We start from the raw sequence: 24,868 nt of genomic DNA on the forward strand, positions 1-24,868 counted from the left end.
TTACTTTAATTTAATTGGTTTGATTTGATTGTTTGCATCAATCTTAAAATCGTGTTAGCCTTTGTATTCCGGTGTTTAATTTCCCCCTTTGTTCGGCACAAGCCGATTATCTCGTTTTGATCAGATATTGTCCCTACTTAACTAACAGCAAAGTGTCATAAACTACAGCAGGGACCTATACAAACAATAGGTCCCTGACCACAGGTGGTATATGAAAGTCTGGTCATTAAACACAATTGATGGTACCACCATGTCTTCTCTTTCTAGTAGTATTGAGCAGTTATTTGGGGTTGAGTAATATACCGCCAAAGTTCAACTGTTCAATTAGATATGCTTCATATTGTAAAAAAAAATATAAAATAATTTGTCCAGTATATATTAACAGAAAATGTACGCTTTGAAGATACTAGCCTGTTTGCCGGTAATTTATAACAAAACGTATTTAATAAATGGTAAATGTGCATATAATCATTAAACGTATTTAGCGGGTACCGGTTAATGAAAACTACGTCATTCCGTTTGAAGATTGAATGTTACGACCATGCACAAACGACATCATGAAAACAAGAAATTACGTATGACTACCGGGGTAAATAATATTTACGAAAAATAAAAAACAATGTAGATATATATTATAAAATGTAAGATATTTGTCACTTATATACACTTGTAAAGGAATTTCAATATACATGAATTCACAGGTTAATTTGCATCATGTGAAGTTGTGTTTTTCAGTTGTATGTTACGATTCATCTATAGTGTTATTCACCTTAAAAACAAATCATCCAATTTAAAAGAAAATGATCATAACATTTAAATACTGTCATGCACTTCGCTTTTAATAGGGCTTTGTTGTACCGGTATGTCAGATTTTAATGCACCCCTTTTCTTTCACTCATTTTTTTTTACCACACTTTCAACTCATACAATTGATAATTATAATTATATAATGGGATGCTTTATTATTTTTTGTAATTTTTGAAGTCCTTCTGCAAGAAATACAACGGCTAATGCATGGCTTTGTTTTGTGAAATTGTCGGTGTTTAGTCTTCAGACCACCTTTACCTTGATGCTAATGACTAACGAGTATATATTTTTTATAGATAAGAATACATGTATTAATTAAACAATATTGACATTAAAAATGCAATATCTTTAATAGTATTTAGGTGTTATGATGTTGTTGTTAATGTTTTCGATATATTGACTAAACACGTGCCGTTATTTATATGACATAGTGTTTATCGTAACTGTACCCAGTGCTTTTGCCTACCAGCGCATCGCGCATGCGCGAAAATTCGGAATCAAAACAATAACAATGAATTGGTCTATAGGTCCCTGACTTAGTTCATTCAAGAAAGTTGCGACAAATGTTGAATTATGGCCGCAATTTCCACGTATTTAATTAATACAAAACGATTTTAAATATTGGTGTTGTATGGTGTTGAGAAAAGGGGGAAGCCGGAGTATCCAGAGGAACCCCCACCTATTGTACGCTGACCACCAACCAAACTCACCACTTCTGGCGATCGTTGACCTCCATTTCATAAAGCCGTTTACAAATGCATCACTATGAAACGAACGAGCTAAGAGTTAAAAAAATCACAAAACAAACAACATGTCAAATGTATACGAACGTTGATTGTTATTGTTTACATTTCGATATTTCCGCGCATGCGCATTGACTGGAGGGCAAAAACACTGGTTACAGTAACGTAAAGCATGTATAAAGGGCTTTTGCTTCGTCAATATTTTGATAACAAATGCGAAATAAAAATGAATATCTTTAAAAAAAATAGTGCTAATATATTATATTTAGTACCAATTAATGTATATTCACATATATATATCGATCCCTCTTCATAAAAACAATGTAGTTATAAGCATCAGAGTAAACGTGGTGGGAATACTAAATACTGACAATCCCACAAAACAAAACAATGAAATTGCCTTATTGTTTCTGATAGTAAGACTTTAATAAATGATATTGCAAAAATAATAAAACACTTATTAATTTGATAATAATTATTAGTGGTATGGATAGGTTTTTTTTCATCAGCTTGTAAGAGGTGCATTTAATCAATGATCAAACAAAGCCAAAAACGGAATACATAAAAAATTTAAATGTTATGGTTATATACTTTTCCAATCAATAAATTTTTTGTTTCGTTAACATTGAATGCCAATGTTAATAAATTTTATCATACAAACGCGGAAAAAAACCTGCATATTATGCAAATTGAATTGTCTTCGCATGTATATTGAAATCTCTTTACTAGTGACACGGAGCGTATATTGTCATCTAGAGTCCGTGCTAGTGATAATTAGTGATAATTTAAAGTCTAGCATTCTATTATAAACACATTATAAATTTCATTTCTTTAACGCAAGTATTTTTTACCATATTGTGATAGCTTCTTTTCATGATGGTATTGTGTACACTGAAGTAACGTAAAATCTTTACACGTACTAGCGAAGTTTACATTTGCCGGATCCCTTAATTACGTAGCAGTAATACTGCACAATATGTTAAAATTATATTTATTGAACACTGTATTATAATGATTCAATTAACTGGCTAATATAATGCACTAGTTCCTGTTAATCCATTTCTGACAGATTTCGTCATTTTGTAATGTTGAAATATTTTATTGAAGCCACTTTTCTTTTTTGCTTTAAAATTTGGCTTTACTGATTTCTCAAAATGCCAAGAGATGTCATGGAGGTATCGTGAATTGTGTTTAATGAACAGACAATCGTCTGCAACATGTGGTTTATGGCATGGACCCAATGTGCCTTGGTTTATGACACCCTGTTGTCTTTGTCTGGACGGTCTCCGATCATAACGAGATAATCGATTTGTGATGAACAAAGGTGCAATTTAACACCTATGCTGCAACACAGAGTGTCAAAACTGGTGTAACAATTAAATAAATCAATAACATTAATCGATATAATTTATTTAATGTGTAACAAGGTTAGTTTTTTTAGACATATAGAGGTTACTACATGCATACAGGTATGTTGCTAAGATAAAATCTATCTATTTGTTGTTTGTCTTCATCCTCAATTGTTTTCGTTCATTAAATCTATTTTATTCTGAAAGAATTACAATTTCTGAGACTTGTTTTAACTTCAAATGGTCGCAAAGAAGTGCAAGTAGAGAAATTTTGTGGTATCCATATACCGTATGTGCTCTTGAATGGTTTTCCACTCCCGAGTTCGTTTGAAGTAAAAACAAATAATAACAATATTATTCAAAAATAAAGTTCCTTGCATGCTTATGTCTTTTCAGACATCATAATTAAAATTATATTTGATATTATGCATGATTATCAACAAAAACGTTGATTTTGTCAAGGCAGTACTATGAGATAGATATTGAGATAGAGCTTCTGTATATGCGCTTTTTGCCCTCCAGTAGAAACTCGGGTCATTTAGCAGGTGCGCGTGACGTCACTCGTCAACGTTCGTATATATTAAGTCAAGCAAAATATCACTGTAACGTAAAATGCTTTGTTCAGTCCTAGTGTTTCTTTTATTTTTTAACTAAATATTTTGCAAACATCTGTAAGTGAAATCCTATCAATAATATTTACTAATTATTTAACTTTTGCAAACGGCGGTGAAGTGAATTCCTATAAATAATATTTTTCAATGAAATTTAAAGCTTTGTTAAATGTTGAAATGACCAAGACGAGTACATATTTGCCTGAGGAAGTTTCCTCTATAAACACACAAAGACACATTTCAAATCTCTACTGGAGCTTTTTAGATCCAATGTTTACATTTATCAATATACAGCATTTAATGACAAATTTCAAAACATGCCAAAATCTGTGAAAAGACCCCATTAAATGTAGCGAGACTCACTTTTTTGTAAAATAACTATTCGCACTGTAATTCATTGACTCACTACATTAGTTTAACTTTCAACACAACACATTCATTATGTTCTTGTTCTTAATAGTTCAAGTTTCTATAATTTGTATTTAAGTAATTTCATAAAAGTTTTGAAATATTATAAACAAGACTAGTGCCAAGCAATATAGTCCCCTACCGGCTCCACCATTGTCAGAAATTCCACAGTTGTCAGAATTGTTGTTGTTGCCATAGCAACAAGAATTATTGACGTAGAATCACAATGAAATGACGTGCATAATGTCCATATTGCCATCTATCCATGTTTTAAGTTTCATGAAAAAATATTAAGAACTTTAAAAGTTATCGCAAGATCCAGAAAACCACCATTTTCAGCAGTATTTCTAGTCTATTTGTTGACATAGCAACCAGAATTTTTTACGTAGGAACAAAATGAAATGACGTGCATAATGTCCATATTAACATCTATCCATATTTCAAGTTTCATGAACAAATATTAAGAACTTTTAAAGTTATCGCAGGATCCAGAAAAGTGTGACTGACTGACAGACGGAGCGCACCATAAGTCCCCTCTGGTGAAACCGGTAGGGGACAAAAAATAAAACGGTTTTCAATCTATGCATGTTTCCCATATGAAAATGTGAAGGCATGTCGGGCCCCATTGATGTAGGCTTGGGGAGGGGTTCCTTACCCATGGTGTTAGAACGTTTTACATTTTAGCACCTGAATGGTGTAATATGGGTGATAATGCAATGTTTTTGTCCAATATTCGTTTCACTTTATTGTAAAACAAAAAATTCACACTTATTCGCAGCATTTATTCATCCAGCAATGAAAGCTTCCAGTCTTAAACTGTTAACAAATAAATAATGTTGAACTAGATAAACACCTTAAAAAATCTGTCAGTCCCTACACATATGAAACTCAAACAGGACCATGTTGTATGGAAAACTCTCTGGTTTTATGAATCCGCTGCAACATTCTTTAGTATGCATATTTTGCATATTTTTATAATTGCAACAGCAAAGTTTTGTAAAACCATACTTTATTATACTCAAATTCATTAAACAAGAGGGCAATGATGGCCCTGAATCGCTCACCTGACTAACCAAATACAATCCCAAACCAGTTTTCATCAAGATAAACATTCTGACCAAATTTCATAAAGATTGGATGAAAACTGTGACCTCTAATGTCTACACAAGGTTTTTCTAATATTTGACCTATTGACCTAGTTTTTGACCCCAGGTGACCCAAATACAATCTCAATCAGATTTCATCAAGACAAACATTCTGACCAAATTTCATAAAGATTGGATGAAAACTGTGACCTCTATTGTCTACACAAGGTTTTTCTATTATTTGACCTAGTGACCTAGTTTTTGACCCAAGATGACCCAAATATAATCCCAACCCAGATTTCATCAAGATAAACATCTGACCAAATTTCATAAAGATTGGATGAAAACTGCGACCTCTATTGTCTATACAAGGTTTTTCTATTATTTCACCTAGTGACCTAGTTTTTGAAATAGTGACTTAGTTTTTGACCCCAGATGACCCAAATACAATCCCAATCCAGATTTCATCAAGATAAACATTCTGACCAAATTTCATAAATATTGGATGAAAACTGTGACCTCTACTGTCTACACAAACAAATTGTTGACGGACAGACGCACGCACACACAACGGACGACGGACATCACACAGTCACATAAGCTCACCATGTCACTTCGTGACAAGTGAGCTAAAAAACAACAGATGTGTATGTCAGAAACACAATGCCCCCTATTGCGCCGCTTTGAAGCCATATATTTAACCTTTGACCTTGAAGGATGACCTTGACCTTTCACCAATCAAAATATGCAGCTCCATGAGATACACATGCATGCCAAGTTTCAAGTTGCTATCTTCAATATTGCAAAAGCTATCGCAAAACTTTAACCAAGGTTAAAGTTTTAGGTTAAAGTTTTGGGACAGAATGACAGACATACAGAATGACAGACAGACAGGCCAAAAACAATTTACCCCGATCATTCGATCCGGGGGCATAATAAAAGGTGAGTAAACCATAATTTATTATACTCAAATTCATATAAACTCTTAAAAGGTGAGATGATCACAAAATGCAATTAAAATCAGTAAAACATTTTATTATTATCAATAATTTTTACAAACCTTCTGCATTCTGTTTTCACAGGATTGAAAAATAACTTTTCTACATCATGAAACTGCAGCTTATTTGTAAACTAAATTCCTTAAAGAATATAATAATCAACAAATCGTTGTCCAAAGTGTCATCAGTTGTAACCTGTTAATTGAATCGATAAGCTTGAAAAATGCAGTGACCCTTTACACTTATCCATTATAGGATTATTTTAACAAATGAGCCCATCTTATTGAAATAAGGGTCTTCTCACACAGTTTATTGCTTAATATTTATGACAAGTCGGGTGGTTAATAAAGGCCGGTAACAGAATATATGTTGCCCCTGAATAAGAAGGGACTTGGCAGCCACACAACATATTGGCAAAAAAGAAACACTGCATATAAGGAATAGACCCCACCCTCTGGCAGCCATGTTTTTTAACAGACCAGAACCAATTTTGATCTCAGCTGAAAAATCATTTGATAAAATGTTCTCAGCAAATTCATTGTTTAACTTCAAAAATGTGACTTCTTAGATTTTAACAAATTCTAGGCTTTTAACAAGGTTTAATTATGGCAATATAAGGACAACTGTCCCACTCAGTCAGGCATGTTATTCCATAGACCGCATCCATTTTTAAACTCTGTCCAGTTATCATTTCAACAAATGATCTGAGCATTCATTTCAAAAAGATTTGACAAAAACTACAGTTTTCACAAGCCTTTTCTTAAATTTGCATAAAGACCTAGTTATTGACCCCATGTGACACCGGTTTGGAACTAAATAGAATTCGGACAAACATTCAGACCAATTTTCATGAAGATTGAGCAAGAAATGAAACCTCTATTCACAAGGTAAATGTTGATGACACAAAACAGACAACTAGCAAAAACAGATAAAAAAGCTCACCATGGAAACTTTCCTAAAAAGCAGGCATAACTTAACTTAGCAAACATAATTAACATTGTATAAATACATGTATTGTTTTGAGGTAGAGAAAAAACAATCCTAAATGAATACAATATTGCACCAAATATTTGAAGTGAAACATATTTATTCCAACAAAGCTTACATAACTTGTTAAGTCATGTGTTCATAGGGCACAGGTGCCCCCACAATCCACTTTTATCAAATTTCCACTGTGTCACAAACAAGCCGTTTATGGTCCTTGACCTTGACTTTTTAGGTAATGAGTCGGGTGATAAACTTTGACACTCAGTCTCCTCATGTAGTATTAAGTTATTGTATGTTAATTATATATTGCATAATGAAGGACAAATTTAAGGCCTAGAAAAGCTGTTTTATGGAACAACTTGACCTTTGACTCCTGAGTGTGACCTTCACCTTGTGTGACCTTTGCCTTTGAGGTAGTGAGACATGCATAGAAAGCGACAAGTTGTCTTATGGTGGATAGTATATGTGCAAATGTATTTGCAAATGTAATCATATATGGCAAAGTTATGGCTTAGACAAGAATGTTCACTCTATTTAATGGTCAAATTTGACCTTTTGCCTCTAAATATGACCTTTAAGGTGTTAGATGTCGACATATGATTTGTACACTAGTGGCAAATTATTTCAAAATCAATCTAATAAATCAATCTTTGGCTAAAACTGAGGAATAAACAAGAGGGCATTAGATTCAAAGGAACTGATCTGTTCTGTGCAGTCCAAGATGTCATTAAAACAAATGTTCAAACCAACTTTCATGACTAGTGAACACCCTGGCAGCCACGTTTTTCAACAGACAGAACCATTTTCATACACATCCAAAATATCATTTAAACAAATATTCTGACAAAGTTTCATGAAGATTCATGAAGCCATATAATGACAAATGCCCCACCCCCTGGTGGCCATGCAGTGTTTTTTGGGAATGGGGCCGGGTCCCTTTGAATTGGGAAAATTCTCGGCGTTTTGACTAAATTTGGGAACTTAGTGTTGTTGTTGTTGTTTTGCTAACAAATGCTTCAAAATTGACGATACAAGTGTGTTCAGTATTATATTTACTACGGTTGTTCTTATATGGATGGGAGATGAACAAAATATTTTCTAAAAAAAATAAAAAAATAATTTTTTTTTACGGTTCAATTGGGAATTTTTAGCTCCGATTTGGGAAAAATATATACTTTTTTTCATTGGGAATGGGTCCGGTTACCGGACCCGATTTTTAATGAAAAAAAAACACTGCCATGTTTTTCAAGCAACTGGAACCATTTTCAAACTTATCAGAGATATCATTGGGACAAAGCTTCTAACCAAGTTTCATGATGATCGGACAATAAATGTGGCCTCTAGAGTGTTAATAAGGTTTAACTAAAGCAATATTAATCCATATTAGGGAAAATGCCCCGCCCCCTGGTGGCCATGTTTTTAAAGCAACCGAAACCATTTTCAAACTCATCTAAGATATCATTGGAACAAATCTTCTGACAAAGTTTCATGAAGATCAGAAAATAAATGTGGCCTCTAGAGTGTTAACAAGGTTTTACTATAGCCATATAAGGAAAAAATGCCCCGCGGCCATGTTTTTCAACCAACTGGCATCATTTTTGAACTCGTCCAAGATATTATTGGGATGAATCTTCTGACCAAGTTTCATGAAGATCGGACAATAAATGTGGTATCTAGAGTGTTAACAAGATTTTACTATAGCCATATAAAGAAAAATGCCCAGCCCCTTGGCAGCCATGTTTTTCAAGCAAACGTAACCATTTTCGAACTCAACCAAGACATCATTGAGACCAATCTTCTGACCAAATTTCATGAAGATTGGACAATAAATGTGGCCTCTAGAGTGTTAACAAGGTTTTTCTATTGCCATATAAGGAAAAATGCCCTGCCCCCTTGCGGCCATGTTTTTCAACCAACCAGCATCATTTTTGAACTCATCCAAGATATTATTGGGATGAATCTTCTGACCAAGTTTCATGAAGATCGGTAATAAATGTGGCCTCTAGAGTGTTAACAAGGTTTTACTATAGCCATATAAGGAAAAATGCCCAGCCCCTTGGCAGCCATGTCTTTCAAGCAAACGTAACCATTTTCGAACTCATCCAAGATATCATTGAGACCAATCTTCTGACCAAATTTCATCAAGATTGGACAATAAATGTGGCCTCTAGAGTGTTAACAAGGCAAATGTTGACGCCGCACAACGCACGACGGACAAAAGGCAATCACAAAAGCTCACCATGAGCACGTTGTGCTCAGGTGAGCTAAAAAGTTGCTTCTATAGTGATGTTATGGTTTTTTCTAACATTTGATCTCGTGACCCAGTAATTAGATACACGTGACCCAGATTAAAACTTGTCAAGAAACACTTTCTGACAAAGTTTTATCAATATAATGAACAAGAAGATCATGGGCCCTGAAGCGTTTACCTCAGACCTGAAAGAACTAAACTATTCTGAGAAGGTTGCGCCAAGTTGAGCTTAAAACATGGTCTCTAAAGAACTACTGGCAACTACTAAACGTTGACAATGCTCAGTGCATCACAAATGATGACAAACATAGACTGATCGAAATAGCGCATCTTGACTGAGCACTTCTTGCTAGGTTAAGAAAAAAATTAGTGCTTATCAGTTTTGCACAAAATTATTTATGAATGGAAAAAAACATGTAAAAAAGTAAAATAATTTACATTTATAATAAATATGCATTATAACATGTAGCACTTTCATCATAAAAGTAAAATGCAAACAGGTAATTCTGGCAAAACGCCCATCAATTCAGTTTTTCCTCATCCCAATTTATTTCTCAAACGGGTGGGGGCTTCCTTAAAACCTGTAACAAGCACAAGATCTGTTCCCCTTTTACTCTCCATTAGAAAGTTGTTTGCGTCCATGCATTTCAGAACAGGACTGGAATGCTTGAATGTCCTTCTTGTTGAAGATGTATCTTCCTCTGATATAAGTTACCCTGTACAGTGTTCAAATTCCCACTTTCAAGTTTTGTCTTTAGAAGGAGTATTTGATTGTTGTGCCGAAGAATGAATTTTATCATCTTTTGAAATCTGTAACAGAAAGTTGTGCCGAAGAATGAATTTTATCATCTTTTGAAATCTGTAACAGAAAGAAAACGCGGGTGTTATTAATATCAGCGATGATATCATAGTATGGGCATGTTTGATAAAAATCTGTTTGTAGGTATTTGCATGGTGGCTTACATTCCTTGTTAAAGAAAACTTTAAAAAAAAAGAAATTGTAAAAGCAAATATGCCCCCCCCCCCCCTAAAATATGCTAAAAATCAAACTAGCTTTATTCCTATGAAAAGTTCTCTAAAATTATTTCATTACCCTTTCCCAATTAAAAGCAAAGTGAAAATGGCTTTGTGCAAACAGCATAACTCGCAGTCTTTTCAGGTTTTATGCTGTTTGCTAAAAGAAGTCAGATAATGTGGATAAGTTGAACGCATCCATGCAAGTATCAAAGCTCTGAAGGCAGTATTATTACTGTTAGATAAAACGTGTCATTATGGGTTAACCAATGAGTCGTGTTTTGAGAAAACTGGGCTTAATGCATGTGCGTAAAGTGTCGTCCCAGATTAGCATGTGCAGTCCGCGCAGGCTAATCAGGGACGACACTTTCCGCCTAAATTGGATTTTTGCTAAGAAGAGACTTCATTTAAACGAAAAATGTCATAAAAGCAGAAAATAACTTCCATTATTAGGACTGCACAGGCTAATCTGGAACAACACTTTACGCACATGCATTATGCCCAGTTTTCTCAGAACACGAACCAAATAATGGGACCTCCTGAATGCGTTAACAAGTAGCTCAAAGTCATGGTCAAAGTATGTAAGGGTGATGCCAGTGTGTTATTAGTGTGAAAAAACATCATCCATGCAAGTATCAAAGCTCAGTTGAAAAGATTATAGATGTTTTACGAAACGTATAATTTCGGATCAACCTTGTACCAATGATTGGACAAATGGATACTTTAGTGACTAGGTATTTGGTTAACCTAATGCTACCTTCGCCCCTCTAAGAGACTAATTTAGCCTCATAAGAGATCAATTTTGCCTCCTAAGGGACTATTTTAGCTCCCCGAGAGATTAATTTAGCCCCATAAGAGTTCCATTTAGCCACCAAAGGGACTATTTAAGCCCCTTGAGAGATTAATTTAACCCTCATAGAAGACTAATTAAGCCCCCCCCCCTCACACCCCTAGAGACTAACTTATCCACCTAAAAGACTAATTTAAACATTTAAGAGATTTATTTAGCCACCTTATAATTAATTTAGCTTGCAGAGAGACTTATTAAGCCCCCTGAAGTACTAAATTAGCCCTCAAACAAGAGTTCCGCGGTCGGAGATGACCGCATTGAAGCCGGATTTTTGATTTAAATGACAGGAAAGTACCTTTCGTGTTTTTGTCAATGCAATACTTAAATTACTGAAATATTGTTCAAAGGTCAAAATGAAATGTAAGTACTTTTCAAGGCATGAGCAAACCTTGTGTTATGTTTTGAATGCATGCATATACATGAACAACAATAACATTTAAGGTCACAAATATGAACTTGAATTGACAATTAGGAAAGTTTGATCTCAATTTTTTTATTAGCAAATTAGTAACATATTGTTTGAAGTTTCCATCAATTTCATTATCAAATGTAAGAAAATAAACTTAGATGAAATAATACTATTTATTGTTTTGCTTTCACATACCTACACAGAAATCCAGACATTTTTACATTCAAGGTCACAGTGACCTTGACCTTAGAATGAATGACCTTGAAATGACCAGTGGTCATCTAAGTGTGCTTGCAAACCTTCATGTCAAGTTTGAAGACTCTATGTCCAAGCATACCAAAGTTATAACAATTTTAACATTTTAACATTTAAGGTCACAGTGACCTTGACCTTCAAATGAATGACATTGAAATGACCAGTGGTCATCTCCTAGTACTGGCCAATCTTTATTTCAAGTTTGAAGACTCTAGGTACAAGCATACCAAAGTTATAACATGAAATAAGAACTTTAACATTTTTACATTCAAGGTCACAGTGACCTTGACCTTCAAATGAATGACCTTGAAATGTCCAGTGGTTACTTACTAGTTCTGGCCAACCTTCATGTCAAGTTTCAAGACTCTAGGTCCAAGCATACCAAAGTTATAACAACTTTAACATTTTTACATTCAAGGTCACAGTGACCTTGACCTTCAAATGAATGACCTTGAAATGTCCAGTGGTTACTTACTAGTTCTGGCCAACCTTCATGTCAAGTTTCAAGACTCTAGGTCCAAGCATACCAAAGTTATAACAACTTTAACATTTTTATATTGAAGGTCACAGTGACCTTCACCTTCAAATGAATGACCTTGAAATGACCAGTGGTCATCTGTTAATCCTGGCCAACCTTCATGTCAAGTTTGAAGACTCTAGGTCCAAGCATACCAAAGTTATACCATGAAATAAGAACTTTAACATTTTTACATTCAAGGTCACAGTGACCTTGACCTTCAAATGAATGACCTTGAAATGACCAGTGGTTACTAACTAGTTATGGCCAACCTTCATGTCAAGTTTCAAGACTCTAGGTCCAAGCATACCAAAGTTATAACAACTTTAACATTTTTTATATTGAAGGTCACAGTGACCTTGACCTTCAAATGAATGACCTTGAAATGACCAGTGGTCATCTGTTAATCCTGGCCAACCTTCATGTCAAGTTTGAAGACTCTAGGTCCAAGCATACCAAAGTTATACCATGAAATAAGAACTTTAACATTTTCGAGCACGCCGCCACCCCGCCCGCCCGACAACATCAATCTATAAGCCGAGATTTTTTCGAAAAAAATCCGGCTAACAACCAATATAGTCACCTTAAACTTTTTATTCAACCCTCTAAGAGGCTTATTTAGCCACCTTAGATACTAATTAAGTCATATAAGCTGTAATGGTAAAAAGGGCTGAAGCGCTGTGCCATTCCTTAAACAAGAGTTCCGCGGTCGGAGATGACCGCATTGAAGCCGGATTTTTGATTTAAATGACAGGAAAGTACCTTTCGTGTTTTTGTCAATGCAATACTTAAATTACTGAAATATTGTTCAAAGGTCAAAATGAAATGTAAGTACTTTTCAAGGCATGAGCAAACCTTGTGTTATGTTTTGAATGCATATAACAATTTTAACATTTTAACATTGAAGGTCACAGTGACCTTGACCTTCAAATGAATGACATTGAAATGAGCAGTGGTGATCTTCTAGTACTGGCCAACCTTTATGTCAAGTTTGAAGACTCTAGGTACAAGCATACCAAAGTTATAACATGGAATAAGAACTTTAACATTTTTACCTACCAAAGTTATAAGAACTTTAACATTTTTACATTCAATGTCACAGTGACCTTGACCTTAGAATGAATGACCTTGAAATGACCAGTGGTCATCTAAGTGTGCTTGCAAACCTTCATGTCAAGTTTGAAGACTCTATGTCCAAGCATACCAAAGTTATAACAATTTTAACATTTTAACATTTAAGGTCACAGTGACCTTGACCTTCAAATGAATGACATTGAAATGACCAGTGGTCATCTTCTAGTACTGGCCAATCTTTATTTCAAGTTTGAAGACTCTAGGTACAAGCATACCAAAGTTATAACATGAAATAAGAACTTTAACATTTTTACATTCAAGGTCACAGTGACCTTGACCTTCAAATGAATGACCTTGAAATGTCCAGTGGTTACTTACTAGTTCTGGCCAACCTTCATGTCAAGTTTCAAGACTCTAGGTCCAAGCATACCAAAGTTATAACAACTTTAACATTTTTACATTCAAGGTCACAGTGACCTTGACCTTCAAATGAATGACCTTGAAATGTCCAGTGGTTACTTACTAGTTCTGGCCAACCTTCATGTCAAGTTTCAAGACTCTAGGTCCAAGCATACCAAAGTTATAACAACTTTAACATTTTTATATTGAAGGTCACAGTGACCTTCACCTTCAAATGAATGACCTTGAAATGACCAGTGGTCATCTGTTAATCCTGGCCAACCTTCATGTCAAGTTTGAAGACTCTAGGTCCAAGCATACCAAAGTTATACCATGAAATAAGAACTTTAACATTTTTACATTCAAGGTCACAGTGACCTTGACCTTCAAATGAATGACCTTGAAATGACCAGTGGTTACTAACTAGTTATGGCCAACCTTCATGTCAAGTTTCAAGACTCTAGGTCCAAGCATACCAAAGTTATAACAACTTTAACATTTTTTATATTGAAGGTCACAGTGACCTTGACCTTCAAATGAATGACCTTGAAATGACCAGTGGTCATCTGTTAATCCTGGCCAACCTTCATGTCAAGTTTGAAGACTCTAGGTCCAAGCATACCAAAGTTATACCATGAAATAAGAACTTTAACATTTTCGAGCACGCCGCCACCCCGCCCGCCCGCCCGCCCGCCCGACAACATCAATCTATAAGCCGAGATTTTTTCGAAAAAAATCCGGCTAAAAAATAGAGCCATTGATCGCTTGACTACTGGCTAAAATTTATGCTATATTCAAATTTTGAGAGGCCATGCTGTTCATTTTGCTCAATGTTTGTGAGTCAAAATGATGTATGCATGTCGATAAATTGAGTGTCAAAATTGAGTGAAACAAACATTCTGAGCACCAAAACTCACAGTTTGGCGTCCAATGAAAGCCCTGGACAAATATGGCCAACAGGTAGTGAGAGATTACTTAGATCATTGCACTCACTTGAGCTGCTTGAAATACCGTACCTGAGACGTAGGGGTTGAAAAGAACAGCTGATGTCTCAGCAGTTCATTACTTGCTGGTACAGGGCTGTTCCCACATGCATTCCCACTCCCACTTGTATCCTACACAAAATATAAGATACAAATACTAGTATTATTATTGCCTAAGTTACAAACAATTCAGTTTCAGGAATAGAACTAAACTTTACCCATTCATATGTTGAACATAAGTGTTTGAAACTAAACTTAGATCCATGACTGATTTGTTAAAAAAAATAAAATCAATACATGTACTCAGATTTGTTCAATCAGTCAACCAGATGCATTTTTTTTCTAAATCATTTTCCCTGCAGAAGATTTTATATCAAATCCGTCATTTTTTGGAGCCAGTCACCTTAAAATATTCCAAATCGTCATCTAAGGGTTCTAGAACCATACCAGGTTTAATTGAACCATACTAATTTATTAGGTCGCAGTGACATAGGGGACATAGTGTCAGCCTAGCAAAAGGGAGGTCACAGATTTAATCCCTACGGTGGGAGCGCTCCAAAAAACTTCCAAAACAGACAATAAGCACTGGTTCAATCCAGGCAACGGACTCGAGAGCGTTCCAATAAGCCTAAGGCTTTCGATGCAATCAAGGAAACATTAACAGATTTAAACTAAACCTTACCACCACATTTATCGGGCTGCTTCCCTCTTCAGTTGACATGGTACTGGTCTCCATGCGTTTTGGGGTGGACTCCTCCTTTGGAAGAGTCATCTGAACCGTCCCTACATTTGTAATGTACTTTAATTGTAGGTGTCTATTGGCCTCAAAAGCACTAACATTTAAAATGTACACTGATTGTAACACCTACATTTGAAATGTACTTTGATTGTAACATCTACATTTGAAATGTACGATTGTAACATCTACATTTGAAATGTACTTTGATTGTAACACCTACATTTGAAATGTACCTTGATTGTAACATCTACATTTGAAATGTACTTTGATTGTTACACCTACATTTGAAATGTACCTTGATTGTAACATCTACATTTGAAAAATACTGGTTGAAACACCTACATTTCAAATGTACTTTGATTGTAACACCTAATAGTCTCAAATAGACTTAAAATTGAAATAAACGTGTTTGTATGTACCAATTGGTCTCAAAAGCAACTAAATTTGAAATGTACTTAATTTCATGTACTTACCAGTATAAATAGTTTCAACTACATTTGCAATGAATTTTGATTGGTTTCAACGACATTTGAAAAATATTTCACCTGCTTGATGTGACCCATTCACCTGCCATACACCACATTTACACATCTCACAACCTGGATAGTCACTTTTATTGTATTTTTATAAATGCTAGTTAGCACCTGTGCTACAACAACCTACCTGTACTTGCAGGCTGAGTTAAAGACAAAGGCAGGGTGAGGCGGGCATTGACGGCCAGCAGGTGATCACGACGTGATACCAGATTGCGACAGTGTTCCTCCAGACGACGATTCTCCGTCCTCAGCTTGTAAAGGCAACTTAACAAAGAGGCAACTGAAAGAGCGGTAATTATTTGAGCCTCACTCTTGAAAAGCGGGGCTTAGTTTAAACCTACTTATTTTAGCTCGATTGGATAGAAAGCCTCAGGCTTATTTGAAACATTCTCGAGTCTGTTTCCTGGGTCAAGAACCAGTACTTGATGTCTATGGGGAAAATCTAAAGAACGCTCCCAGTCGGGATTGGACCATGACCTCCCGATTGCTAGGCGGACAATATATCCGCTACACCACTGCGACCTCAAAGCGGGGCTTAATGCATGTACAAGTCACTTTAAAGAATTAGTAAGGAAATCTATTGAATTACACAAGCCTTTTGACTAGTAATATGGACTCCCAATACAAAAAATATTCACAATGAAAATATTTCAAGCCAAAGAAAAAATATATTATAAAGCGAATATAAATTTCGTCATATTTTAGCTTCGTACAGAAATATTATGATCTTAAACAAAAAATTTGTTGTTGTTTTTCTCTCAAGAAATAGTCAATGTTATCCTTACTTGCAATCCATATTTGCCATTAAAAACAATGGGAAAATTATGTTTAAAGTTGAGCATACTTCCAAGTACATATAGATGGAATTGAATGCTATGCAATAAACAGTTTTTTTTTTCTGTTTTGTAGCTTTAATTGACCTTTCGACAGCCGATTGATTGACAGGCTTATTAACCAATCAGATTACAGCATAGATTAGGCCCGTTACTATCCGCCATTTTGTCCGTCAAACTCGCCGTTGTCCGACACATAAGCTTATACGTAATTCTGTGTTTTAAACAAAGAAAATGGTTAAAAGGTGCTGTTATGGCACTTGTTATTCAGACACAAGGTATCCAGAACGGTTAAAAGATGGAAGTACGTTTTTTCCGTTCCCTCAACCGGGTACTAATCTTGAAAAATTCAAACGTTGGATTCGTCTTTGTGGTCGTCCACATGAACAGCTTAATCTCAACATATTAAGCGATCGCCCGAAAGCAAAACACAGTCGTTATAATAAGATACTACGCGAAAATAGAAAATGTAAGTTTTGCAACGGACACGTTATAAAAAAGAGTATAACTTTGTACTTGTTTATCCTCTATATAGACAAATTAGAAAGGAACATTTAAAACCATTTTTCAAAGGTGGCCAACGTTAAATAAATTTGACATTCTAATGCAGTCGGCAAATAAATAAGACATTATAAACTTTGCTAGATTTTTTTAATGCTAATGAAATGCGTAATAATAAAGACAATCAGTTATTATTTTTAATAATATCACATAGAATAAAACATTTTTTACTTCTTTCGGTTTAAGTCTTCCAAATTTAATGTAAGTTAAGAAACTATTCTAAAATGCGCAAGTAATTATCAATAGGGGCCAATAAGTGTCATTTTACACCATATGTGGGCTTTCTACTAATCCGTTATCAAAACAGATGCCGCAAACTGTGAATGACCCTTTGAAAACCCGGTCTGATTAGCGAGTTTTTTTGTACATGAAAATTCTTTCAACTTTTTTATATTTTAAATATTGCAGAAGATAGTTTACGAGGAAATAATAATATATAATAATATATTGTGTATGTTACTTTTTTGACGACTTTGACTATGTTTTACGATTATAACAATGCTCATGGGTCATTTTGACCAAACGCATTGTAGATATGTGTTATATCGGATTTCAATAAAAACGTTCTTCGTCTTCTATTATAATAAATTTACTTACCTGTGCCACATTTGCGATGTTGCCATCGGTTGCAAAAATTAACGGCTTTTTATTAAAAAACTGAAACATCTATTACTCAAGGAAAAATATTGTGACTAACGAACAATTCATACTGTATGCGATAATTGGCGATAATTTTGCCGACTTTGATGATAAATTTAACGGCTTTTAAGTAGACTAATAAAAAAGTTTTGACTATTTAATAGATATGATAATTATATTCAGCACCACTATTCAATGATAATAAAAACTATTGTATGGCCTTTCAGGTATACCATGAGGCCTTTTTGGTTCACTTATGCGGCCGATTCGCGTAGCCATTTTTATGACGGACTTCGGCGGAGTGACCCCCCTTGAAATCGGTGGGCGTGGCTTCACTCTAGCTGTCGAAAGGTCAATTCACCTCAATATGTTACTAATTGTTTTGTTTGTTAACCTGGTTATTTGTTAGTATTTAATACAATTCCTTGAACTCTTTGTTCATATTGCAGGATTTTCTATAATTGAGGTATAACAAATCCATGCATAACATTCAAAAGACACAAACACACATTTCACAGATACAGACACATACACACATTTCACACATACAGACACATACACACATTTCACATATACAGACACATACACACATTATCAGATACATACACACAAACAGACACATACACACATTTTACAGATACATTACACACATTTCACAGATACAGACACATACACACATTTCATACATACATACACATACACACATTTCACACATACAGACACATACACACATTTCACAGATACAGACACATACACACATTTCACAGATACAGACACATACACACATTTCACATATACATACACATACACACATTTCACACATACAGACACATACACACATTTCACACATACAGACACATACACACATTTCACAGATGCATACACACATTTGATAGATACAGACACATTCACACATTTCACAGATATATACACACATTTCACACACACATACACACATTTCACACATACAGACACATTTCACACATACAGACACATACACACATTTCACACATACAGACACTCCACACATACATACATTTCACACATACAGACATTTCACACATACAGACACATACAGTCACACACACACACACACACATACAGACACACACACACACATTTCACACATACAGACATTTCACACATACAGACACATACAGTCACACACACACACATACAGACACACACACACATTTCACACATACAGACATTTCACACACACACACACACATTTCACACATACAGACATTTCACACATACAGACATTTCACACATACAGACATTTCACACATACAGACACATACAGTCACACACACACACACACACATTTCACACATACAGACATTTCACACATACACAACAATCAGATACTGATGTCAATTCTTACTATCAAAGTGCTGGCCCTGTTCCATCAAAAAATGAGAGCCCTGCTCCCACTGTCTCTCTAGCAGCTCCTCCATACTACTTGGAGTTTCACTGAAACAGTGGGACATACACAAAAATTAAATAACTTTTATTTGAGCCTTGGGGTTAAACTTTTCACTAACCAAAATCAAATTCAATTCCTGACATACAGGACATATTTTTATTTTTTTTTACTAGTGTATTTACTTCCATACTGTGAATATATTAAAACATACATGTACAAGAATCCTCATTGTCGTATCATTATTTCACATAATTTCTAACCTTTCGTCCTTTTTGATGGGAGCCTGGGATGTCTGGAATCGACTGGGAAAGAATGGAAGACTGGGACCCATCATAGGTCCATTTGAAAAACGCTCCTTAAAATCTGAACAGGAAAGACTCATAGATTCAAATTTGAGGATTAATGCATGTGCGTAAAATATCGTCCCAGATTAGCCTGCGCAGTCCACACAAGCTTATCAGGGACAACACTTTCCGCATTTATTGATTTAAAAAAAAAATGTAGACTCTTCTTAAAGAAAATCCAGTTTAACCCTTTGCATGCTGGGAAATTTGTCGTCTGCAAAAATGTCGTCTGCTGAATTTCTAAAATTAGCATTTTCTTTGATTTTTTTCAAAGAATACTATCAGAATAGCAAACAGTTTGGATCCTGATGAGACGCCACGTTCTGTGGCGTCTCATCTGGATCCAAACTGTTTGCAAAAGCCTTCAAAATTCGGTTCCAGCACTGAAAGGTTTAAGAAAAAGTGTCGTCCCTGATTAGCCTGTGCGCACTGCCCAGGCTAGTAATTAGATATCAAACTGTGAAGTAAGGCTTAAAGAAATTACGTACGCTGTGATGAACTCAGCTGTAAATCCATCCAATTGCACATAAGCACAGTAAATTCACTAAATTGGAACAATATCATTTCGTTTCTTATTATGTCATTTAATATTTTTGCGGCTTTTCTTTTCCTTTAGTTCATTTTAAAAAAGAAAATAGAAAATTATGGCAATAAAAAAGGACGAATGACATATAATACTTCAAGTTTACTTTGTCTTTTTTTGTGTTATACATGTTGTGTGTTTGTTGTTACTTCACTTTGATTTAACAATACAATAATTCATTAATTGACATTAAAACAGCAAACTAACAATTAACAATTTAACAATTACCAGCAAGAGAACTGGGCCCTGTTTCCATGCTTGGTAGGTTTGAACACCGGAGAGCAGTTTCACCTGGAAGTATGCACATTGTCTTAGTGATTATGTTTACATGTCAAATAAGGGACTCAGTCAAATCATGGCAGCCAATTAACCTAGTCACACTCTTTTAGTGTAAGTTGGTTTACTATTAATAACAGAACACATCAAAACAAACAAAAGCTTTGTGACAGACGTGAAGTATACCCCACGTGCCGCATTGACACAGACTATTTTGCATGCTGTCTTCACAAAACAAGAAGCTAATTTATGGGGATTTTTAAGAATTATTATGCCGTTATCATTTATGGCCATTTTTGACCTTTGAACTCAAAGTGTGACCTTAACCTTTGAGAAATCAACATAATTCTTTCGTGCGACACACCGTCCAATGATGGTAAACAAATGATTTAAAAATCTCACAATGAACAACATAGTCATGGCCCGGAAAAGCTCATTTATGGCCATTTTGACCTTTGAACTCAAAGTGTGAGATATCGACGTAATTCTTTCACGCGACACACCATCCAATGATGTTGAACAAATGTGCCAAATGATTTTAAAATCTCACAATGAACGACATAGCTATTGCCCAGACAAGCTTATGTATGGCCATTTTTGACCTTTGAACTCAAAGTGTGACCTTGACCTTGGAGATACCGACGTAATTCTTTCGTGCGACACACCGTCCAATTATGGTGAACAAATGTGCCTAATGATTTTAAAATCTCACAATAAATGACAAAGTTATGGCCCGGACAAGCTCATTTATGACCATTTTTGACCTTTGAACTCAAAGTGTGACCTTGACCTTTGAGATATCGACATAATTCTTTCGCGCGAAACACCATCCAATGATGGTGAACAAATGTGCCAAATGATTTCAAAATCTCACAATGAACAACATAGTTATGGCCCAGACAAGCTTTCGGGACAGACCAACAGACAGGCCGACAGACAGACCGACCGACAAAGTGACTCCTATATAGCCCCCATTACCATTGGTAATGGGGGTATAATTACAGACAACTGTCCTTGATTCAGACAAAGAGTGAGAATGGATGTAGAAATCATTTCATAGCCAAACCCCACACAAGTCATAAGGTCGGGCAGGGAATTAAACCAACAATCTTCGGATTTGCCAAAACATACAAATACACCAATATGGGTATAAAGGGCTATTTTGCCATATCCTGCGTGTCTTTCCAATTTCCAATTTTGCGCATTTCCCCAAATCCATGCCCCCCCCCCCAAAAAAGAAAATCAAAAATTATATGTAACAATCCACTCCACATGCTTTTTCTACTGAAATAAACGTTAACAGAAATCAACATGTGCACCTGGCATTCTGTCGTATATTTTAAACAGGAGACAGTGCAGGAAACAACTTACGAAAATGGCTTAGCACAAAATTAAGTATTTTCTATTTCAAATTTTCTTATAAATGGGTTAAGTATATAGATATTGAAACGCCAGTAACATAACCAAAGTCCCATACATACTATGTGTAACTGGTGGTCTTGAAATCGGGTTAAGAAAACGAGGTTCCCCACCAAAAACGTTGAAATTCTGAGGCCTGAAAACAAGACGTTTTTATTCATTTATAAGTCGAGTGCAAGATTGAGAACTGCTGCACTTTTGATTAGCTTGAACCAGGGACCTCTCAAAGCAAACGTTAACTCTCTACCTAATATACTTTTTAATTTCTGGGGTAGTTTAAAATTCAATACCATGCTGGTAATACACGTTCTTACTAAATTATCTATGAAAAGCCGTAAAACACGTTATTCTTTCTCTGATTTTGATTGACGATTATTCATAACAAACCGATATTTCAAACATTTTCTAAGTCAGGAATGTCAATCAGTGTTTTTTTTTGTTCCCATTAGGGTCTGGTAGGGTACCCTTACACAATGGAAGTATCTTATTTTCCCCAATGTGACTTAAAAAATCCAAATTGAAGGTTTCCAATTAAAGATTTGTTTTTTAATAAGTCTTTAACATTAAGTTCTTGTCCCATCAAGTTCTTTAAGTTGAACCATAGTAAATGTCATATTGAAATCACTTTCAGTCTCAATTTTAAAGTATTTGTTCGCCAAAAAACAAAAACACTGATTTCACAATTTTAGTCACAACAATACAATTTTTCCAAATACGAAGGGACCCAGCCACATTTCAACAAGAGGGCCATGATGGCCCTGTATCGCTCCACTGTTTTTTCTTTGCGAAAAAAACGTGTAATGCGCATGGGTTGAAATGTACTCAAGCATGTGACTTTCTCTTTCTATCCCTCGTCCCACTGGGCGCATAAAGTTGGAAGGGTGAGCATTTTTATAAATGGAAAAAGTTACTACTGTGTTAACTAAACAGACAAAAAAGCCCGGGAATTGTTGCACAGGTCCTTTGCTTATAACGTAGGTACATTTATCTCTCCAAAAGATATTGTCGTTCTTTCTATTTCACATATTTTTAGATGCTGAAGATCAAATCTACGCATTTGATTTGAAACAGATTCACAAGACCGATAGGAATCAAAATGCCTTAACCCTTTACCAAACAACACATTTTGGACTTTCCCAATTTGAAAGAGGTTGCAGACGTCAATTGAATTAAAATGGAATATGAAGGAAATGATCAGGTAGGGTAGAAATAATTGTGATAAAAGGAGAAATTGCTCATCAACCCAAACATCCCTAAGACCAACAGGGCTGAGAATATTATGATAATCTAAAGATTATTTCTTTATATTTATAAATGTATTTAATTAAGTAATACATTTGACTTCTAAGATCAATTCATAACTTGTATTAAGAAAAATTATAAAATGGTCAGAAATATATATGGATTGTTGAGCAATTGACAATCATTTCAACAATTCATGATCAGTCACTATTCACAAATGGAACAATATATCATTAGTTATTAAAAAGCAGCATATACGATAGTTAAGAACATTGCACTTCATTAATTTCAACACCTTCTCTTGGATACAAAGTTTGAGTTTACCGTGCAGTATCATATATTGACTTTCCTTGAAATAATTATGTTCATGGAAGTTGTGTTTTTAAAATCAATAATATATTATTAAACTGGTTTTAACACTACAAAAAAGCCATGAAATTAACATGTCATCCAAAATATTTTCATCCGGATATATGGTCACTTTCGACATATTTAAATAAAACCCGACTTTTTTCAGTTTATAAGAAAAACATTCATAACACATGTTCTTACTTAAATGCCTTTGTAAGCAGTCACCATCTGACCTAAAATGGCACTAAATGACAGGGTTTTATCTCATGTTTACAAGATGTTGATGTTGTTGTTGGTTACAGCCAATCGGCCGCAGTAATCTCCACTGGTAAACGTCATATGTTCAGTTTTGTGACCCCCGGGGCCAGGTCAAATTTGAGCCCAGGGGAATAATTTGAACAAATTTGGTAGAGGACTATTAGATATCACTACATACCAAATTTAGTAGCCCTAGGCTCTATAATTAAGAACAAGAAGATTTTTAAAGTTTGCACAAAATAGGCCTTATTTAAGCATATGTTCATTTTTGTGACCCCTGGGGCAAGGTCAAATTTGTTCCTAGGGGCATAATTTGAACAAACTAAGTAGAGAACTATTAGATGTCACTACCTACCGAATTTGGTAGAAATAGGCCCGATGGTTATGGACAAGATTTTTATAGTTTGCACAAAATGGGCCCAATATAAGCATATGTTCAATTTTGTGACCCCTGGGGAACGGTCAAATTTGATCCCAAAGGCTTAATTTGAACAAACTTGGTAGAGGACTATAAGATGTCATTACATACCAAATTTGGTAGCCCTATGCCATACAGTTATGGACAAGAAGATTTTTAAAGTTTGCACAAAATAGGCCTTATATAAGCAAATTTTCAATGTTTTGACCCCCCAGGGCAGGGTCAAATTTGACCCCAGGGGCATAATTTGAACAAACTTGGTAGAGGACTATTAGATGTCACTACATACCAAATTTGGTAGCCCTAGGCCCAATGGTTATGGACGAGAAGATTTTTAGAGTTTTCACAAAATAGGCCTTATATAAGCAAATTTTCAATTTTTTGACCCCCCGGGGCAGGGTCAAATTTGACCCCAGGGGCATAATTTGAACAAACTTGGTAGAGGACTATAAGATGTCACTACATACCAAATTTGGTAGCCCTTGGCCCAATGGTTATGG

At 35.2% G+C, this 24,868-nt stretch overlaps 4 protein-coding genes across 7 annotated transcripts in view; 1 reads left to right on the forward strand and 3 right to left on the reverse strand.

Annotated features, from left to right (window-relative positions):
- The window catches only part of LOC127855598 (ATP-dependent RNA helicase DDX42-like), a 316,590-nt gene that overhangs the window by 95,881 nt on the left and 195,841 nt on the right, over positions 1 to 24,868 (forward strand). The gene's annotated exons all lie outside the window — the stretch shown is intronic.
- The window catches only part of LOC127855601 (E3 ubiquitin-protein ligase TRIM56-like), a 262,584-nt gene that overhangs the window by 72,018 nt on the left and 165,698 nt on the right, over positions 1 to 24,868 (reverse strand). The gene's annotated exons all lie outside the window — the stretch shown is intronic.
- The window catches only part of LOC127855600 (zinc finger protein zfp-1-like), a 317,716-nt gene continuing 302,685 nt past the window's right edge, over positions 9,838 to 24,868 (reverse strand). The window contains exon 20 of the mRNA XM_052391344.1: positions 9,838 to 9,927. The gene's annotated coding sequence lies outside the window, so the exon portion shown is untranslated. The remainder of the gene's footprint in view (positions 9,928 to 24,868) is intronic.
- The window catches only part of LOC127855599 (zinc finger protein zfp-1-like), a 63,741-nt gene continuing 48,710 nt past the window's right edge, over positions 9,838 to 24,868 (reverse strand). Inside the window, exons 12-19 of the mRNA XM_052391343.1 lie at positions 22,162 to 22,235; positions 20,633 to 20,695; positions 19,738 to 19,840; positions 19,436 to 19,524; positions 16,143 to 16,295; positions 15,423 to 15,523; positions 14,774 to 14,872; positions 9,838 to 10,049 (exon numbers count right to left, since the gene is read on the reverse strand). Coding sequence (XP_052247303.1) covers positions 9,981 to 10,049; positions 14,774 to 14,872; positions 15,423 to 15,523; positions 16,143 to 16,295; positions 19,436 to 19,524; positions 19,738 to 19,840; positions 20,633 to 20,695; positions 22,162 to 22,235 — 751 coding nt within the window. The 3' untranslated portion in view covers positions 9,838 to 9,980. The remainder of the gene's footprint in view (positions 10,050 to 14,773; positions 14,873 to 15,422; positions 15,524 to 16,142; positions 16,296 to 19,435; positions 19,525 to 19,737; positions 19,841 to 20,632; positions 20,696 to 22,161; positions 22,236 to 24,868) is intronic.

This window comes from Dreissena polymorpha, chromosome 13 (assembly GCF_020536995.1).
Source record: "Dreissena polymorpha isolate Duluth1 chromosome 13, UMN_Dpol_1.0, whole genome shotgun sequence".
NCBI classification, from domain to species: domain Eukaryota; kingdom Metazoa; phylum Mollusca; class Bivalvia; order Myida; family Dreissenidae; genus Dreissena; species Dreissena polymorpha.